This window comes from Arachis hypogaea, chromosome 13, assembly GCF_003086295.3.
Source record: "Arachis hypogaea cultivar Tifrunner chromosome 13, arahy.Tifrunner.gnm2.J5K5, whole genome shotgun sequence".
Lineage (NCBI taxonomy): Eukaryota > Viridiplantae > Streptophyta > Magnoliopsida > Fabales > Fabaceae > Arachis > Arachis hypogaea.
The window spans coordinates 135,289,208-135,302,735 of NC_092048.1; the positions used below are offsets into that span (position 1 = coordinate 135,289,208).

At 32.8% G+C, this 13,528-nt stretch overlaps 2 protein-coding genes across 3 annotated transcripts; both read right to left on the bottom strand.

Moving 5' to 3' along the window:
* Positions 1-703: 703 nt before the first annotated feature.
* Positions 704-3,710, bottom strand: LOC112733878 (protein trichome birefringence-like 2). 2 transcript variants are annotated; one of them, XM_025782976.3, is made up of 5 exons: positions 2,718-3,710; positions 2,415-2,607; positions 2,132-2,322; positions 1,887-2,045; positions 704-1,604 (listed from the first exon to the last, which is right to left on the bottom strand). In XM_025782976.3, exons 1-5 carry the CDS (start codon positions 3,557-3,559, stop codon positions 1,262-1,264), a joined length of 1,728 nt encoding a protein of 575 aa, XP_025638761.1. In that variant the 5' UTR covers positions 3,560-3,710; the 3' UTR covers positions 704-1,261. The 2 variants fall into 2 exon arrangements, with proteins under 2 accessions (XP_025638761.1, XP_025638762.1); XM_025782977.3 differs by having other exon boundaries at positions 1,479-1,616; positions 2,718-3,703.
* Positions 3,711-6,978: 3,268 nt separating this feature from the next.
* Positions 6,979-11,432, bottom strand: LOC112733879 (protein NSP-INTERACTING KINASE 3). The gene is made up of 11 exons (XM_025782978.3): positions 10,396-11,432; positions 10,037-10,169; positions 9,874-9,945; positions 9,524-9,667; positions 9,346-9,417; positions 9,185-9,244; positions 8,997-9,091; positions 8,744-8,890; positions 8,117-8,458; positions 7,567-7,958; positions 6,979-7,462 (listed from the first exon to the last, which is right to left on the bottom strand). The coding sequence occupies exons 1-11, from the start codon at positions 10,496-10,498 to the stop codon at positions 7,133-7,135; spliced, it is 1,890 nt and encodes a 629-aa protein (XP_025638763.1). The 5' UTR covers positions 10,499-11,432; the 3' UTR covers positions 6,979-7,132.
* Between the last annotated feature and the right edge of the window lie 2,096 nt (positions 11,433-13,528).

The window sequence follows — 13,528 nt, forward strand, 5'->3', positions numbered from 1 at the left end:
AAGGATCACTTGAATGATGGAGCAGCTTTGTTGGGAAGAATCTACCCGTGGCTCTTGAAAGAGAAGCATACATGGAGGATCGTGTGTAGATTCTTCACACTTCTACTCCACTTTCAACACAGTTTGCCTATGTGGAAATGCATCATTCTCTGTGATGAGTAGCAGAGGGAAATTAAAGCATTCTCCAGCTCCAAAGTTTTAATTTGGGTACAGCCTTGGCAAACCGGCAAGTCACAAGAAGGCACTAATGGACACTCCTATATATACATATGGAAGGGTCCTTATATGGCTATGTATCAATCAATTCATTTCTGTACTAGTTAGTTCTTCTTCTTCAATTAGAATTTAATAACCTAAGAAGATGTTCCTCCTTTGAGAAGCTACTATTTCAGTTTCTGCAGATGAGTATGTAGGTAGGTAAATGTTTGTGTCTGTTTCCCTTTTTCATGTGTGTATGTATGCTTCTTGTGTTATGGACTTATGGCCTTACATTCAATAAAAGTTTTCATCTGATGTTTCATTGTTGAAGTTAATTATCCAACAATTTCTTGACCTTCCAATAGGGAACATGTTGAAATTGTTGGTTTCCAAGATCTAGATGCCTATTTAGCCCCTTATGGGTTTAACACTTCAATGGATTATCAATTCCCAGTTCCCTTAGGACAGCTTCTATCTCAGTAATTACTTTAAAAAAACAACACCCTTTTACACAAAATTTGATTCTTCATTATTGTCTGCAACCAAATCTGTCATAAGATACTGAAAATAACAGCTAAAAAATTTGAAAATGATGTGCCATCCAAGGTATAATGGCATGTCCTTGTAGCTAGATGAGTGTAATTTGTAAAAAGCCTATACACAATCTTGTCACTCAATCAAACTATATATAGCTAACTCAATACAACCTTATATATGAACAACATTTCTAGTGGAAAAAACTCAGAATTAGACATTCCAGTTGTGTGAGCTGATGATATATAAGGTTGCAGCATGTGCCGGGTGGCCATTCTCTTGGTCGCGATTGCGAGTTGGAATATTGAAGCGATTACTCTTCCGGCCTTTCCGGTTCTTCCATTTCCCTTGTGGGGGCATGTGGTTCGCAGAATGTTTTTACATTTTCGAGAATTTTCAATTTAAAATTCTCAAAAAGTTTCCAAAAATGTAAAAACATTCCCGGAAACACAAGCTCCCTAAAATCCCAACTCGCAAATGCACAGTTGGCATAAAACCCTCTTGAAATTAGTAAAATGGTGGAAGATCATCAAGTATTCCAAGTTCCCCTTCCATCTTTTAAGAGAGAAACATATAGTAATTCATTCCAAGTATCTGGCACTCCTGGTAAACACCAATGGCTGCAATCTTCAAATAGAGAGTTGTTCTGATCTGTTGTTGATGGTTTATAATCCTTTCTATATATGGAAGGATGCCCATCTTTTCTGTAATCAGTGAGCCTGCTAATGTTCATGTACACAACTGGTGTCTTCATGTTATGGATAACATACTCCACAACCCTCATCTTTGAAGGATACTTTTGCAAGTAAGTTTCATTGAATATTGGCTCAGTTTCTTTGTGGCACTGTCCTCCTGAGTTCCATTGCCCTCCCCTGAAGAAATGTCTTAGAATTTTGAATCAAAGCCATGCATGCAAGTTCAAAATCTTAATTAAGGTTGTCAAACTCCCAAATGTTCCAGTGAACTCTCATGATTAAGAGTTTACAAATTGAGTTTTGATGTAAGTTGAAGGGCCAATTGTGTTATTTTGACATATATGCAATAAAATGGTTGCTACAGTTTTTGAACACTGAAGAAAAGTCCACACAGTACTATTAACTAATCATATACATAATAACATAAATGAATGGAAGCTAAGTAGAAAAGAGTGATACCAGAAATGTGTAGTTGAGTATCCCCTGAAGAAAACCCGGGTTTGATTAGGATCAATGTGTCGGTCAACCCATGTAGCCCAAGTGGTCAAAGCCCTCTTGTATGCATCCAAAGCCTTAAGTCTTGGGTATACATGGTTCCCTTCTTGATAGTAATCTTCTCTGAAAAGGGAATTATAGTATACTCGTGAATCAATGTATGAAGAATTTTGTTGCAACTAGCTAGATTCTTATGATGATGAACTGACCCTTTAGATGTTTTCTCATGGGTCCACCAATGTCCTGTGTTGAAGACTATGATATCAGCATCCTTATACTTTTTAGTTGTTTGGTCCATCAAATCCAGCCTCAGTGTCTCAAATGTCCCATTCTTGCCTTTGAGAGTTGACTCTTGAACAATGAATGGTGACATAACAAAATCCACCGAGCAATTATAATCCTAACATGAACAACACACACCAATAAATTGAGTTATGTTAAATTCAATTGAATAAAAAATAATAGTTATATATATGGAAGAAGCTTGCTTGCCTCAAATCTAAAAGCATAGACACCTTTCTTCTTAAATTCCCTTTTTCCCGAGATCTCAAAAACACGTGCCTTGTTTTTTATGCTTTGGCGAAGGATGCATACAAGGGACTCCCACATGTTCCTGTTAAGGGAATCTCCCACAAAAACCAACCTCTGTCCTTTAAGCCTCTCCAGAAAATCACTTGCATTCAAACTGTCATATGAGTGTATATCAATCATCAATACTTAACCAATGATATCTTATCAAAGATATTAATATGTTCTAAGTTCTAAACAATATAAATAGTGAAAATTAATAAATACCTTGGAATTTGACACCCATTTGGCTTCCACTTCCACTTGACATACTCAGAATCAGGCCTCTTATTACTGTGACAGTCAAAATCTCTGTCAATGAAGGGACAAGAACCTAATGGATAGTAAGGCTTTGAATCATCCCTTACCCACTTCCCATCAAATATGTTACAATTCTCATACAAACCATCATGAATAATGCCAGTTACATTCTTCTTGCTTTGCTCATACCCCACATTATTAGGACTACTTATAATTAAACTTGAAGAACTTTTCATTTGTGTCCCATTGTTATTCCCTTCCCCAGAAACACTTGAATAATTTGTAACAACCCTTATTCCTCCATCATGAAAGTTTGAATCTTTGGAGATCCTAGATGAATTCCCACCACCTGCAGTTTCCCTTGAAATTACTCTTTCCTCATCATGTGCATGCAAGGTTGCATTGTTGTTTCTATTATTCTCATTAGTAGTAGAATTCACCAAAATAGTGCTATTGTTCTTCACATGAACAGAAACACTTGCTAAAGTTGAAGTTTCATGATGAGAAACATTATTAGAAGGGTGAAAGTGATTGTTACAGGGTGAAGAATAATAAGTGTCATAAAACGGTGGAACAAATACATGTTCAACCTTGGGAACCGAGTTATTAGTACCGAGGAAGAAGAACAATGAGATTATGAAAAGAGAAGATGCAACACCTAAACCAAAACCAGCAAACACTTTTCTCCTGTGTGAAAGAAAAGACTCAGAGAATGAAGAAATCCTCTTGGTGTTGTTCATGGAAATGGAGAAGAAGAACAACATGCATGCCCTTTTCTTCTGTCCCAATGAGTCATTAATCCAAGGCATGGAACAAGTGCCAAAATACAAGAATAATTAAATAAATAAATAAAAATGTGTCAATTGAATCGGAGTTGAGAGAAGAAGATTCAGTGGCACAGAACTGTGGTGTGTGTGTGTTTTTTTGTGTGTCCTTTTTGAAAGTGAAACAGAGTGAACTGCTGAACCTGCATCTTGTTCATGCATATATTGCCCAAACTAACCTTTTCAAAACTGTAAACATCTTTTTTTTTTTCTAATTATTATTCAAAATTCTTAATTTCTTTTTTTGAGGGAAAAAAAAAAACTTGGATAGAGATTACTGTTTGGGATGCAAGATAATATGATTAGATTGTGGATCGTTAAGTCACCAAAAAAAAAAAGATTGTGGATCGTTAAGCTATCCGTTGTCTGTTATTTTCACTTATTTAAATTTGTCAAAATAATTTATAATAATTAATTTTATTTTATTATTTTTTATAAGTTTAATTTTTAACAAAATTGGAATTATTTAAAACTAAATGAAACGGTGAAAGAAATAAGCGTGTGTTTAGTTTAGGTTTTTATATTTTCCTTTGTTTTTATTTTATTGTTTTTATTTTTTTTATTTTGTGAAAAAAATAAAAATAAAAAACAAAATTTTATTATTTTACTGTTTTTATTTTTTTTTATAAAATTTAAAAAAAAAATACTGAAAAAAAAAAAAACGCAAACTAAACCAATGTTTTGATTTAAATAAATGTGCAGAGGATTTTCCATTTTGGGATATAAGTTCAAAGTGACCGACAATTTTTATCATTTCAAATATATTTATTTATTTGACAAGAAAAAAAAATTGGCCGTAGAATTACCTATACTTGTTAATAGTAACACTATCTCATTTAGGTCCCCCCAAAGAAATAGAAAAGAAAAAACAAAAATGTTCGAACACCTGTGATTGAGATTTCAGATGAACATTGTTGTTTTCTTATAGCAAACTATGCACTATATATGCACAAAAAGTGCAAGTTGTCCTGCTAATTGTTTTTACCCTAAAAAAGGAATTGAATGGCCTCTTCTTAGGTAATTTCGAATTCAATTTTTTAGGGTGAGCACGGATAGCGGGTATTCGATTATCTGTTCGAATTTAAACCGAATTAATTAAATTGGTTTTGGAACCAACGGGTAATCGGATCCAACCCGAACCAAATCAATGGCCTTTGTTAGTGATTGGTTCGGGTATCAATTTTGGGGGTGCGGAATCCGAACTAATCCGTAAATCCGATCATATATTAATTAAACAAAAAAATAAAAAAATATGTATGATTTTTAGTGACTTTTAGTGAGATTATTCACTATTAATATATTTGGATTTTAATAAGTTTAGTTTTTAATGTATTTAGTATTTAATATGTTTAAATTATTTATATTAATGTTACATGTTTATTATACTTGTTGAATTTTTAAGATAAAAATTTGATTTTTTTATGAATTTCAAAGTGATCGGGTATTCAATTATCCAAATCGAATCAATCCGTTCTTAATCGGTTTGATTTAGTTCGGATACATACACAAAAAAGTATAAATCCAAACCAAATCGAACCAATTACATTTTGATCGTTCAATTCTAATTTCACCTTAAACTCGAACCAAACTTACGCGTGCTCACCCCTACAATTTTTAGTGGTTAAACAGAATTAGAGAAATCCGGTTTCCAAACGTTATCAATGAAATCATGCTCTTAATCCGTTGAGAGTTTTTTATTTTTATTTTTATCATGAAAGTTGAAAATGCTAATAAATTTATTCATGAGCAAAAAAATTTATCATTTATACTTATAAAACATAAATTTCATATATAATATTATCATGATAAGGGTAATATAGAACTTTTATGTGATTTTTTAGTGTTTAGATAATTTTGTTGTATAAAACTCATATTTTATGAGTATAAATGATAATTTTTTATGGATAAATTTGTCCGCGTTTTCAACTTTCGTGGATAGAAATAGTAATTTACTTTTTTTTTTCTAAAATTAGGAATCGAATTTAAAATCTATAGATAAAGATAAAAAAATTATACCATTTGAAATATAGCTTGTTGATTAATAAGAATTTATTTATTTAATATTTTCAAATCATATTTCTATTTTTCTAAAGCATTAGTGTTTTGAAGTCTTCCCAACTCCAATTACTGACTGAAATCAGATTTAACTTATCATCAAACTTGTTTAGTACTTTATCCACACAATCACAAATACGAACTTGATATCTTAACACAGACACTATTTACAGCCTGGTAACAACGAATAAAATTAGAGTTTGTCATTTTTGTTTTGGGGGTATAATAACTAAACTACACGTGTATTTAATTTATTTGAAACTATCAGAGTAGAATCTATTTTTTTTAAAATGAGTTGAAGTAATAACAAAAATATTTTAGTAGAATATTTTTCACAATCTTTAAAAAGATAATTCATTAATAGACTGAAAAATAAATAATTCAGTTCATTCCCATACAGATAATGAATGTTTAGAATTCATATAATGCAAGAAGACATTAGTTTTGCTACCTAAAAATAAGTAAATAACAAAACATTCCGGCAAATGAAATAAAAATGGAGGGACAGTTTTGTAAAGTTGTTGTTTGCAAAAGCGTAGTAGAAAAAGATATGGATGCCACGTGGCACGTGTAAAGGTGCAAGTGATGGTGTAAGTAAAAGTGCATGTGGTGGTGGTGTTCTCCGTGAAGTTGTGTGGGGCAGCACCGCCTTCGCTCGCCGTTGTGATTAAGACGCGTGGAGCACATGGGGGTAGGTAGGAGAGTGCTTTGTCATCGGTGAGCGTGATAAATCATGATTCATGAGAGTGCAGAGGAGCACAGTGTTACTGAGATGCAGGTTAGCTTATTTTCAATGGGGGTAGTGGGACCCTTTGCGTTGCGTTGTAGTGAATCCCTGGCGGTTAATTAATGCGGCGACACGATGCGCAGACATATTCCAGCTCTGCAGTTTAATGTAGTGAAGTTCTGCCACGTGGCTTCATATTTGACTACGTTGGAATTCGCCGCTTCACGCCTACACCCGAAGGCCACTAGTGGCTACTGGCTAGCTGACTAGTTCCACTGCTCCAGAGCTGGTTTCTTAATTTAAAAAAAAAAAACTAGCCCAACTATTGAGCTTTCCTTTTGGGCTATAGTGTACCCATTTAAGAAAATTTGGGCCTTAAATTGCATTGGACAGAACTAGCACAACTGTGACAAAAATGTAAAATAGCCCAATTCACAACCAAGAAGGGAAATAACGGAATAGGTGTCACTCACTGTACAAAAATATGGAGATGAAAGATTCTTGCGTTTTATATGCTAACTTAATTTGGGCTCCGGTTCCGTTTCGATGCCAAAAAAACTAGAATTCTCCACCGTTGATTCAAAATTCTTTTGAACCAACTACAATGCACGAGTTTCCTTACTTTTCTTTTAAAGAACTTTTTACAGAAGAATACAAGCAATCATATTCATAGCTATTGACATTAGACACCAAATACATATATAATAATGTTGTGTTTTTTTCTTTAACCATTGAAACTACATCTATATATAGTGGAAAGCCAAGATGATTTGTTGTCACCTTGGGCCAGAAAGCTCCATAGCTTCTAATATGAGTGAGGATTCTTCTATGAAATCTGAATATCTTTGAGGGTTATTTTCACTATTACTAGATCGGAGCCTTGGTGTTTCACTCTTGTGTGACTGTGAGGCCTCCCATCTCTCAGCTAATCCATCACCTTCCAACATCTTCAATACTTCTGACATCTTCGGGCGATGCGAAGGCTTGAATTGTGTGCATAATAGTGCTACCTGAACCATTTCTTCCAACTCAAGCAAATCAAAACTTCCCCTTAGATCTTTGTCCACCATTTGGCTTAATCTTCCATCTTGGTGGAGCTTCTTAACCTGAAAGCTCATAATAAACACAAGAATTGTAATTTACTCACCAAATGCTAACTTGAAGGGGAAGCAATGCAAATACAGAGATATATCAGAAGAATGAGGGTTACCCAATCAAGCATGACACCCTTCTGGTTTGCTGCTCGCCCGAAATCTAGAGCCTTATGGCCTGTGATTAGCTCAAGAAGCAAGATTCCAAACCCAAACACATCAGTCTTCTCTGATGACTGACCTGTTGATAAGTACTCTGGAGCAATATGGCCGACAGTTCCGCGGACAGCAGTTGTCACATGAGTATCTCTGTGATCCAGAAGCTTAGCCAAACCAAAATCGCCAACAACTGCTTCGAAATCTTCATCTAGCAATATATTGGCTGCTTTGACATCACGATGAATAATTTTCGGATCACATTGTTCATGCAAATAAACCAACCCCCTCGCTGTACCTATCGCTATTCTCTTCCTCCTCACCCAATCTAAGGCTGGCCGACCATGAACATGATCTGTTATCAAATCCGAAACCAAAGCCAGGATTAAGTAATGAGTGTTGAAGATATAGGAGTGTATTCTTCAGTAACTAGAAGCTGAAAATATCATTGCTTAGCATACAAGAAACAAAACAGAAACAGCAGTGTTCCATCATGGAGGCTAAGTAGCTAACCTTTTAATTTAGAGGCTACACTGCCATTGGACATATAAGGATAAACAAGGAGCCTTTCATTCTGAGTACTGCAAAATCCACTGAGACGCAGAAGATTCCGGTGCACAGCCAAACTTATTGTCTCAACCTCTGTCTGAAATTGGATCTCACCACCAGCAGCATTGTAATCCTTCAACCTTTTAACTGCCACAATTGTTCCATCATTCAAGCACCCTTTGTAGACTATTCCAAAGCCACCCTTTCCTAAAATATTCTTTGAACTGAAATGGTCTGTTGCGGCTCTAAGCTCTTTGAATGAATACCTCTTTAAATGACCAAGGCGCACCTCAGGGTCGTATTGCTCTGACAAGTGACAAAGAAAGTACATCGAATACCACAAAGAAGAACTAAAGAAAATATCAGAACACTAATCATGCTTATAAAATTAAGTTCAAACCTAATTAAAAAAAAAGGATATTATGGATACCAGGACTCTAAAAATGCATGATTTCCTGATATGGTATCTCATTAATATCACATCAGGGTTGCATTTGGATTTTGCGCGTATTCATGATCAAATTCTATATTCAACTACAATGTAATGTTCATTAAAACATTTTCAATGGGGAAGATGAAGAAAAGACTAACCGCTAACATCAAAGAATATCTGCTGATTCTGTCTGTATCGCCACCAAACGAGAAACACAACAATAATTACAATGATAAAAGCAGAACCAAAACTCGCACCAAAAGCAACTGCAACACGATGGCTTTTGTTGCTAGAGTCTGATTGAGCTGGACAACAGACAACCCCCATGTTCCAACATGTCATGAAATTGTTAGAAATAATTAATTTGAATGTTGAATACGCAGTTTAAGGGGGAATGCATGCCACTGGTACCTGTTAGAGCATCTGGAGGGAAGGAAAGTGGTTCTGGCAACACATTAGAACAGTTATTTGCTTTTGGACCACATATTAACGGGTTACCCTCAATCCTGAAAGTTAAAATTGAGCAAGATATTGATACATCACTTTTTGCATCAAGCTTGTCTATAGAACAAAAGACTACAAAAATAAAATGGTCTTACTTGAATGTTCTTGCTGTTACTCTTGGCAAAGAACCACTCAAATTGTTATAAGAGAGGTCCCTACATAGATTGGACCAAATAGTTAACATGCCATAGATATTGTTAAATATTGCGACAGATATAACTGAAGAAAAAGGGGTTAATAGCACAAAGAAACCTACACAAGTGTTAGACCTTCAATGTTACTAAGAGACTGAGGGCATGCTCCGGTAAGGCTGTTATTGTTCAACCGCCTGACACGTACATACCGCAAATTTAAATGACCATCAGAGATAGAATGTCAAGAGTCATCATCAAAATCCACAATCTTCACATCAACTAAGGAAAATTGCAACTTACAGGTAGTTCAGGCTTGTGAGGCCTCCCAAAGAACTTGGTATCTCACCACTAAATGCATTATTGGAAAGGTCAAGTGTCTCAAGCTTTTTTAACTTTCCAATTGCAGCAGGAATCTGACCGGAAATAGCATTGTTCTGAAGCAACCTGTAGATGATGAGTATACAATTATTTCAGCATCATAACTCATTAACTCTTTCCTAAGTATCATCCATCCATGAGTCTAAAGAGCATACATTTGGAAAATGATGAAGGAAACCAATAACAATTGATGAATGAATGCTAAACCCAAGTTCAAATTCAAATCAAAACACAGAAAGGAAGAACCTTTATAAAGAGTTAGTATGACGTACACTGATTGCAAGTTAGTAAGGTTTTGAATCCCTGGAGATAGTGTACCAGACAAGTTCTGACTAGGCAATCCCCTGATATGAACAAATAAATAAATAATAGGTGCAACCGACACTAGCAAAAGCAATCATCTCATTTTCTCTGATCAAAATGTAATGAACTTACAATGCAGAAACGGAGCCATCTAGAGAACAAGTAATCATCCTCCAGCTACAAGGATCAACAGAATTGATATCCCAATTCTCAAGGACATTATGGGGATCATTCAAGCCATTCTTAATGGCCATCAGAGCTACAACTGTTCAAGGAACAAAATCAACACTGGTAAAAAATAGTTTCCATCTTCTCATTTTTCTCAGCAAAAATAACACAAAAATAGAATCATCAACTTCAATCCTCCCTCTACCATAATTATCTGACATAAAGCATTAAGTTAAAATTTTTACCATCATAAGTTGTACCAAAGATTACTATTTTTAAATTGGAAGGTGAAAAGAAATTCAAGTAGAAGTTAAACTGTTAACCTTCATAATTTATCCCTGAAGGAGAAAGAGCAGAAGAAGACATTTCCACCATAGCCAAAAGAAGTAAACCAAGTAGCCATGAAACTGAACTACTAAGTTCCATTCTCTATTCTCAGTTCAATTACACACTCTTTCACTTACAAAGCAGCCATTAATCAAAACCACCATAATTGAAAAGTACACTCCCCATTGTGACAAGGAACTTGTGTCTGCACCACCTTATCATCAGCTTATCGAAACAAATAAAAGCCTTTCTCAGAATCAGATTCTACCAAAGCAAGTGCATTTTTCCCAAAAATAGCAACTTTCCCATGAGAGCCAATTCTATAGCCATCAATCCAACCAACCCAGATGCCAAAATTGCATTTTTCGCCACAGAACCAGCTTGAAAAAGGAGAATTTTAATCCAACCAGCAGTGTCTGAGACCAAAAGATTAATCAGCAACCAGGAAAATACACAAAAGCCCAAAAACAAACCAAACCAAACTTCGAAGCTCAAAATTATAAGATCCTTGAGATCTGAGAATGCTTGATATGATTTCAATAAGGTTATTGGACAATCCCCAGAAGCTACATGTGTGCCTTAGCAATGCTTTCTTCCACTACCATTATCTTCTTTATCTTGCAAAGGAGCATGAAACTCACTCTCTCACACACAAAAAACCAAACACATAGAGGCCAAGACAAAATGCCAAAGTAGTCACACATGTAGATGCAGAAACAGAAACCAGTAACGAAAAAATTTATTCTTTTTCTTAAAATATTACTAAAAACAATGCAAATAGTGTTTTTATATATAAAAAAGTAAAAAAAAGCTGCTTTGTTTACTATTTGCATTATTATTAAAATTACAGTGATTGGAGTGAAGATATGTGACTGTGACCAGAAAGGAACAATGGTCTGTGTAAGGGAAAAGCAAAGGTGAAGTCATTGACAGGTCACGTGCTTGGATTGTCTCGGTCCTTGTTTGCTTTTGGCATGAAAACACAACTTTTTCAGAATTTTCAAACAATTATTTATGTCTCTATGATGGGTATGATCCTAATCTGTATATCATGTATTAAATATTAAATAAAAATTATATTATTTGATTAAATATATTTATATGTGATTAAGCCATCACATTCTTCAGGATATGGCCCAAGAAGGGAGAAAGCTAAAATGCACCGCATGCTCTTTTAAGAAATTGGTTATCAAAATTATTTGTAGTGATTTAGCTAAATCCTTCCAAACACCAACATCATTATTTTGATTTGATTATTGAGATCAACATCCATGCTAATAGCATTTTGTGAAATCAATGGTAGGCCATACATTGGGGCATACAAATCATTAGGATTAATTTAAGCCATGGGATTCGTTTATTTCTCCATAAATATTAGAGGATTAATAAAATTTATTACTTTTAGTCAATAATTAGTTAATAATATTTAAAAATATGAATTAAAAATATGTTATTAGACTATTAAAATTAAAAACAATAAATTTTATTAATTTTTAAATTTTTTTTCTTACTTACCTTCTTAATTCTCATATTCACCCACTTTAATAGTTGTGATTATAGAAAGAAAAATTATTAATTCTAGTTTTTCTTTTTTTTTTTTTTGGTAAACTTTACTAGGTTAATTGTCTGATTTTAAATAGACATAAATTTAGAAATAATTATCTAAATATTTTGATTTTTGAAAATTTTTCATTTGAAAAAGCTATTATTTTGGAAGGTTTTATAATTTCATCCAATTTATAATTAAAATTTTATAATCAAATTTTGTATATTTACTAAAGTATTTTCAATCAAAACATATAGTTTAAACATTTTTTAATAAATCTGTAAATTATGCAAACTATATTCAATCAATTTTTTTTAAATTAAACCTGTTGTGATCAATCACCGGAATATATAATATTATAATATATGTTTAAAAAGAGTTTAACATCCAGTAAAAAGAGTTTGATTATAAAACTTTTGAACAAAACAGACCCGATTCAAAATATTTAACACAAAAATGGCTAGAGTAAAAGCAGCAAAACATAATCAAATTGTAATAATTTAATAGTTCTGATTAAATAAATATCAAAAATTCAAATTTTATAGAATTAATCATTTGAGTTAAAAAATATAAAAAAATATATATTAAAAAAACAGCAGCAAAGCATGGTTATTCTTCATCGGATACCGTTCCGTGAGAGAGATGGAATCTCAAATGCACCTAACAGAACATATGTATGCTTCTTGCATTGGATTACTTGGCAATTTTTGGAAGGAAATACACTGTTTCTCTATTTGAATGATAGAGGTTCATATTATTTTAATTTAGTGTCCAAAATTCGATTAGGCATGAAAAAATTTCCAGTTTCATATCAATTTTTAGAGCATAGGAGTATTTTCATACTTTCACGAAGTGAATTAATTTAAAATTAAAATTTATATTAAAATTAATTTATAAAATAAAATTGATATTATTTTAGAGATACGATATTATTATAATAAAAAATCAATAAAATTTTACTATTTGTATAATTATGTTGATAAAATAGTTTAAAATAATATAAAATTATAATTGAACTAATAATAAACATTAAAAAAATAAATCTTATTTTTAGTTTTAAATTACTATTTATAATATAAAATCCCATAAATATTTTTATAAAATCTAAAATAAAATAAAATTAGAACTAACATTATAGATTGTTTTTGTTTAGTGTTTCAAAATAATAAATAAATAAATATATATATATATATATATATATATATATATATATATATATATATATATATATATATATATATATATATAGATCGTTCCAATATTTATAATTTGCTAAATAAATAATAAATATATGTCACCATATTTATATCCCATATGCAACAACCAAATTCAGCATAATGTAGTTGGACGTGCACTAAACATGTTTATTTTGATTTCCCTACAAGAAAAAGACCTAAGGTGGATGTTTTTGTGATCTAACTTTGTGGAAGAGTAATTTTCAGCCTTTGGAATATCCCACTATACACCTACAAAAGTTAAGCTACTACAGTACTACTAAGTGCTAACTGATACAGCTATTTTTCAATTTCCTTTTTTATTTAAATTAAGAGGTTGTAATTAGTTTACTAACCCCGATGAAATTA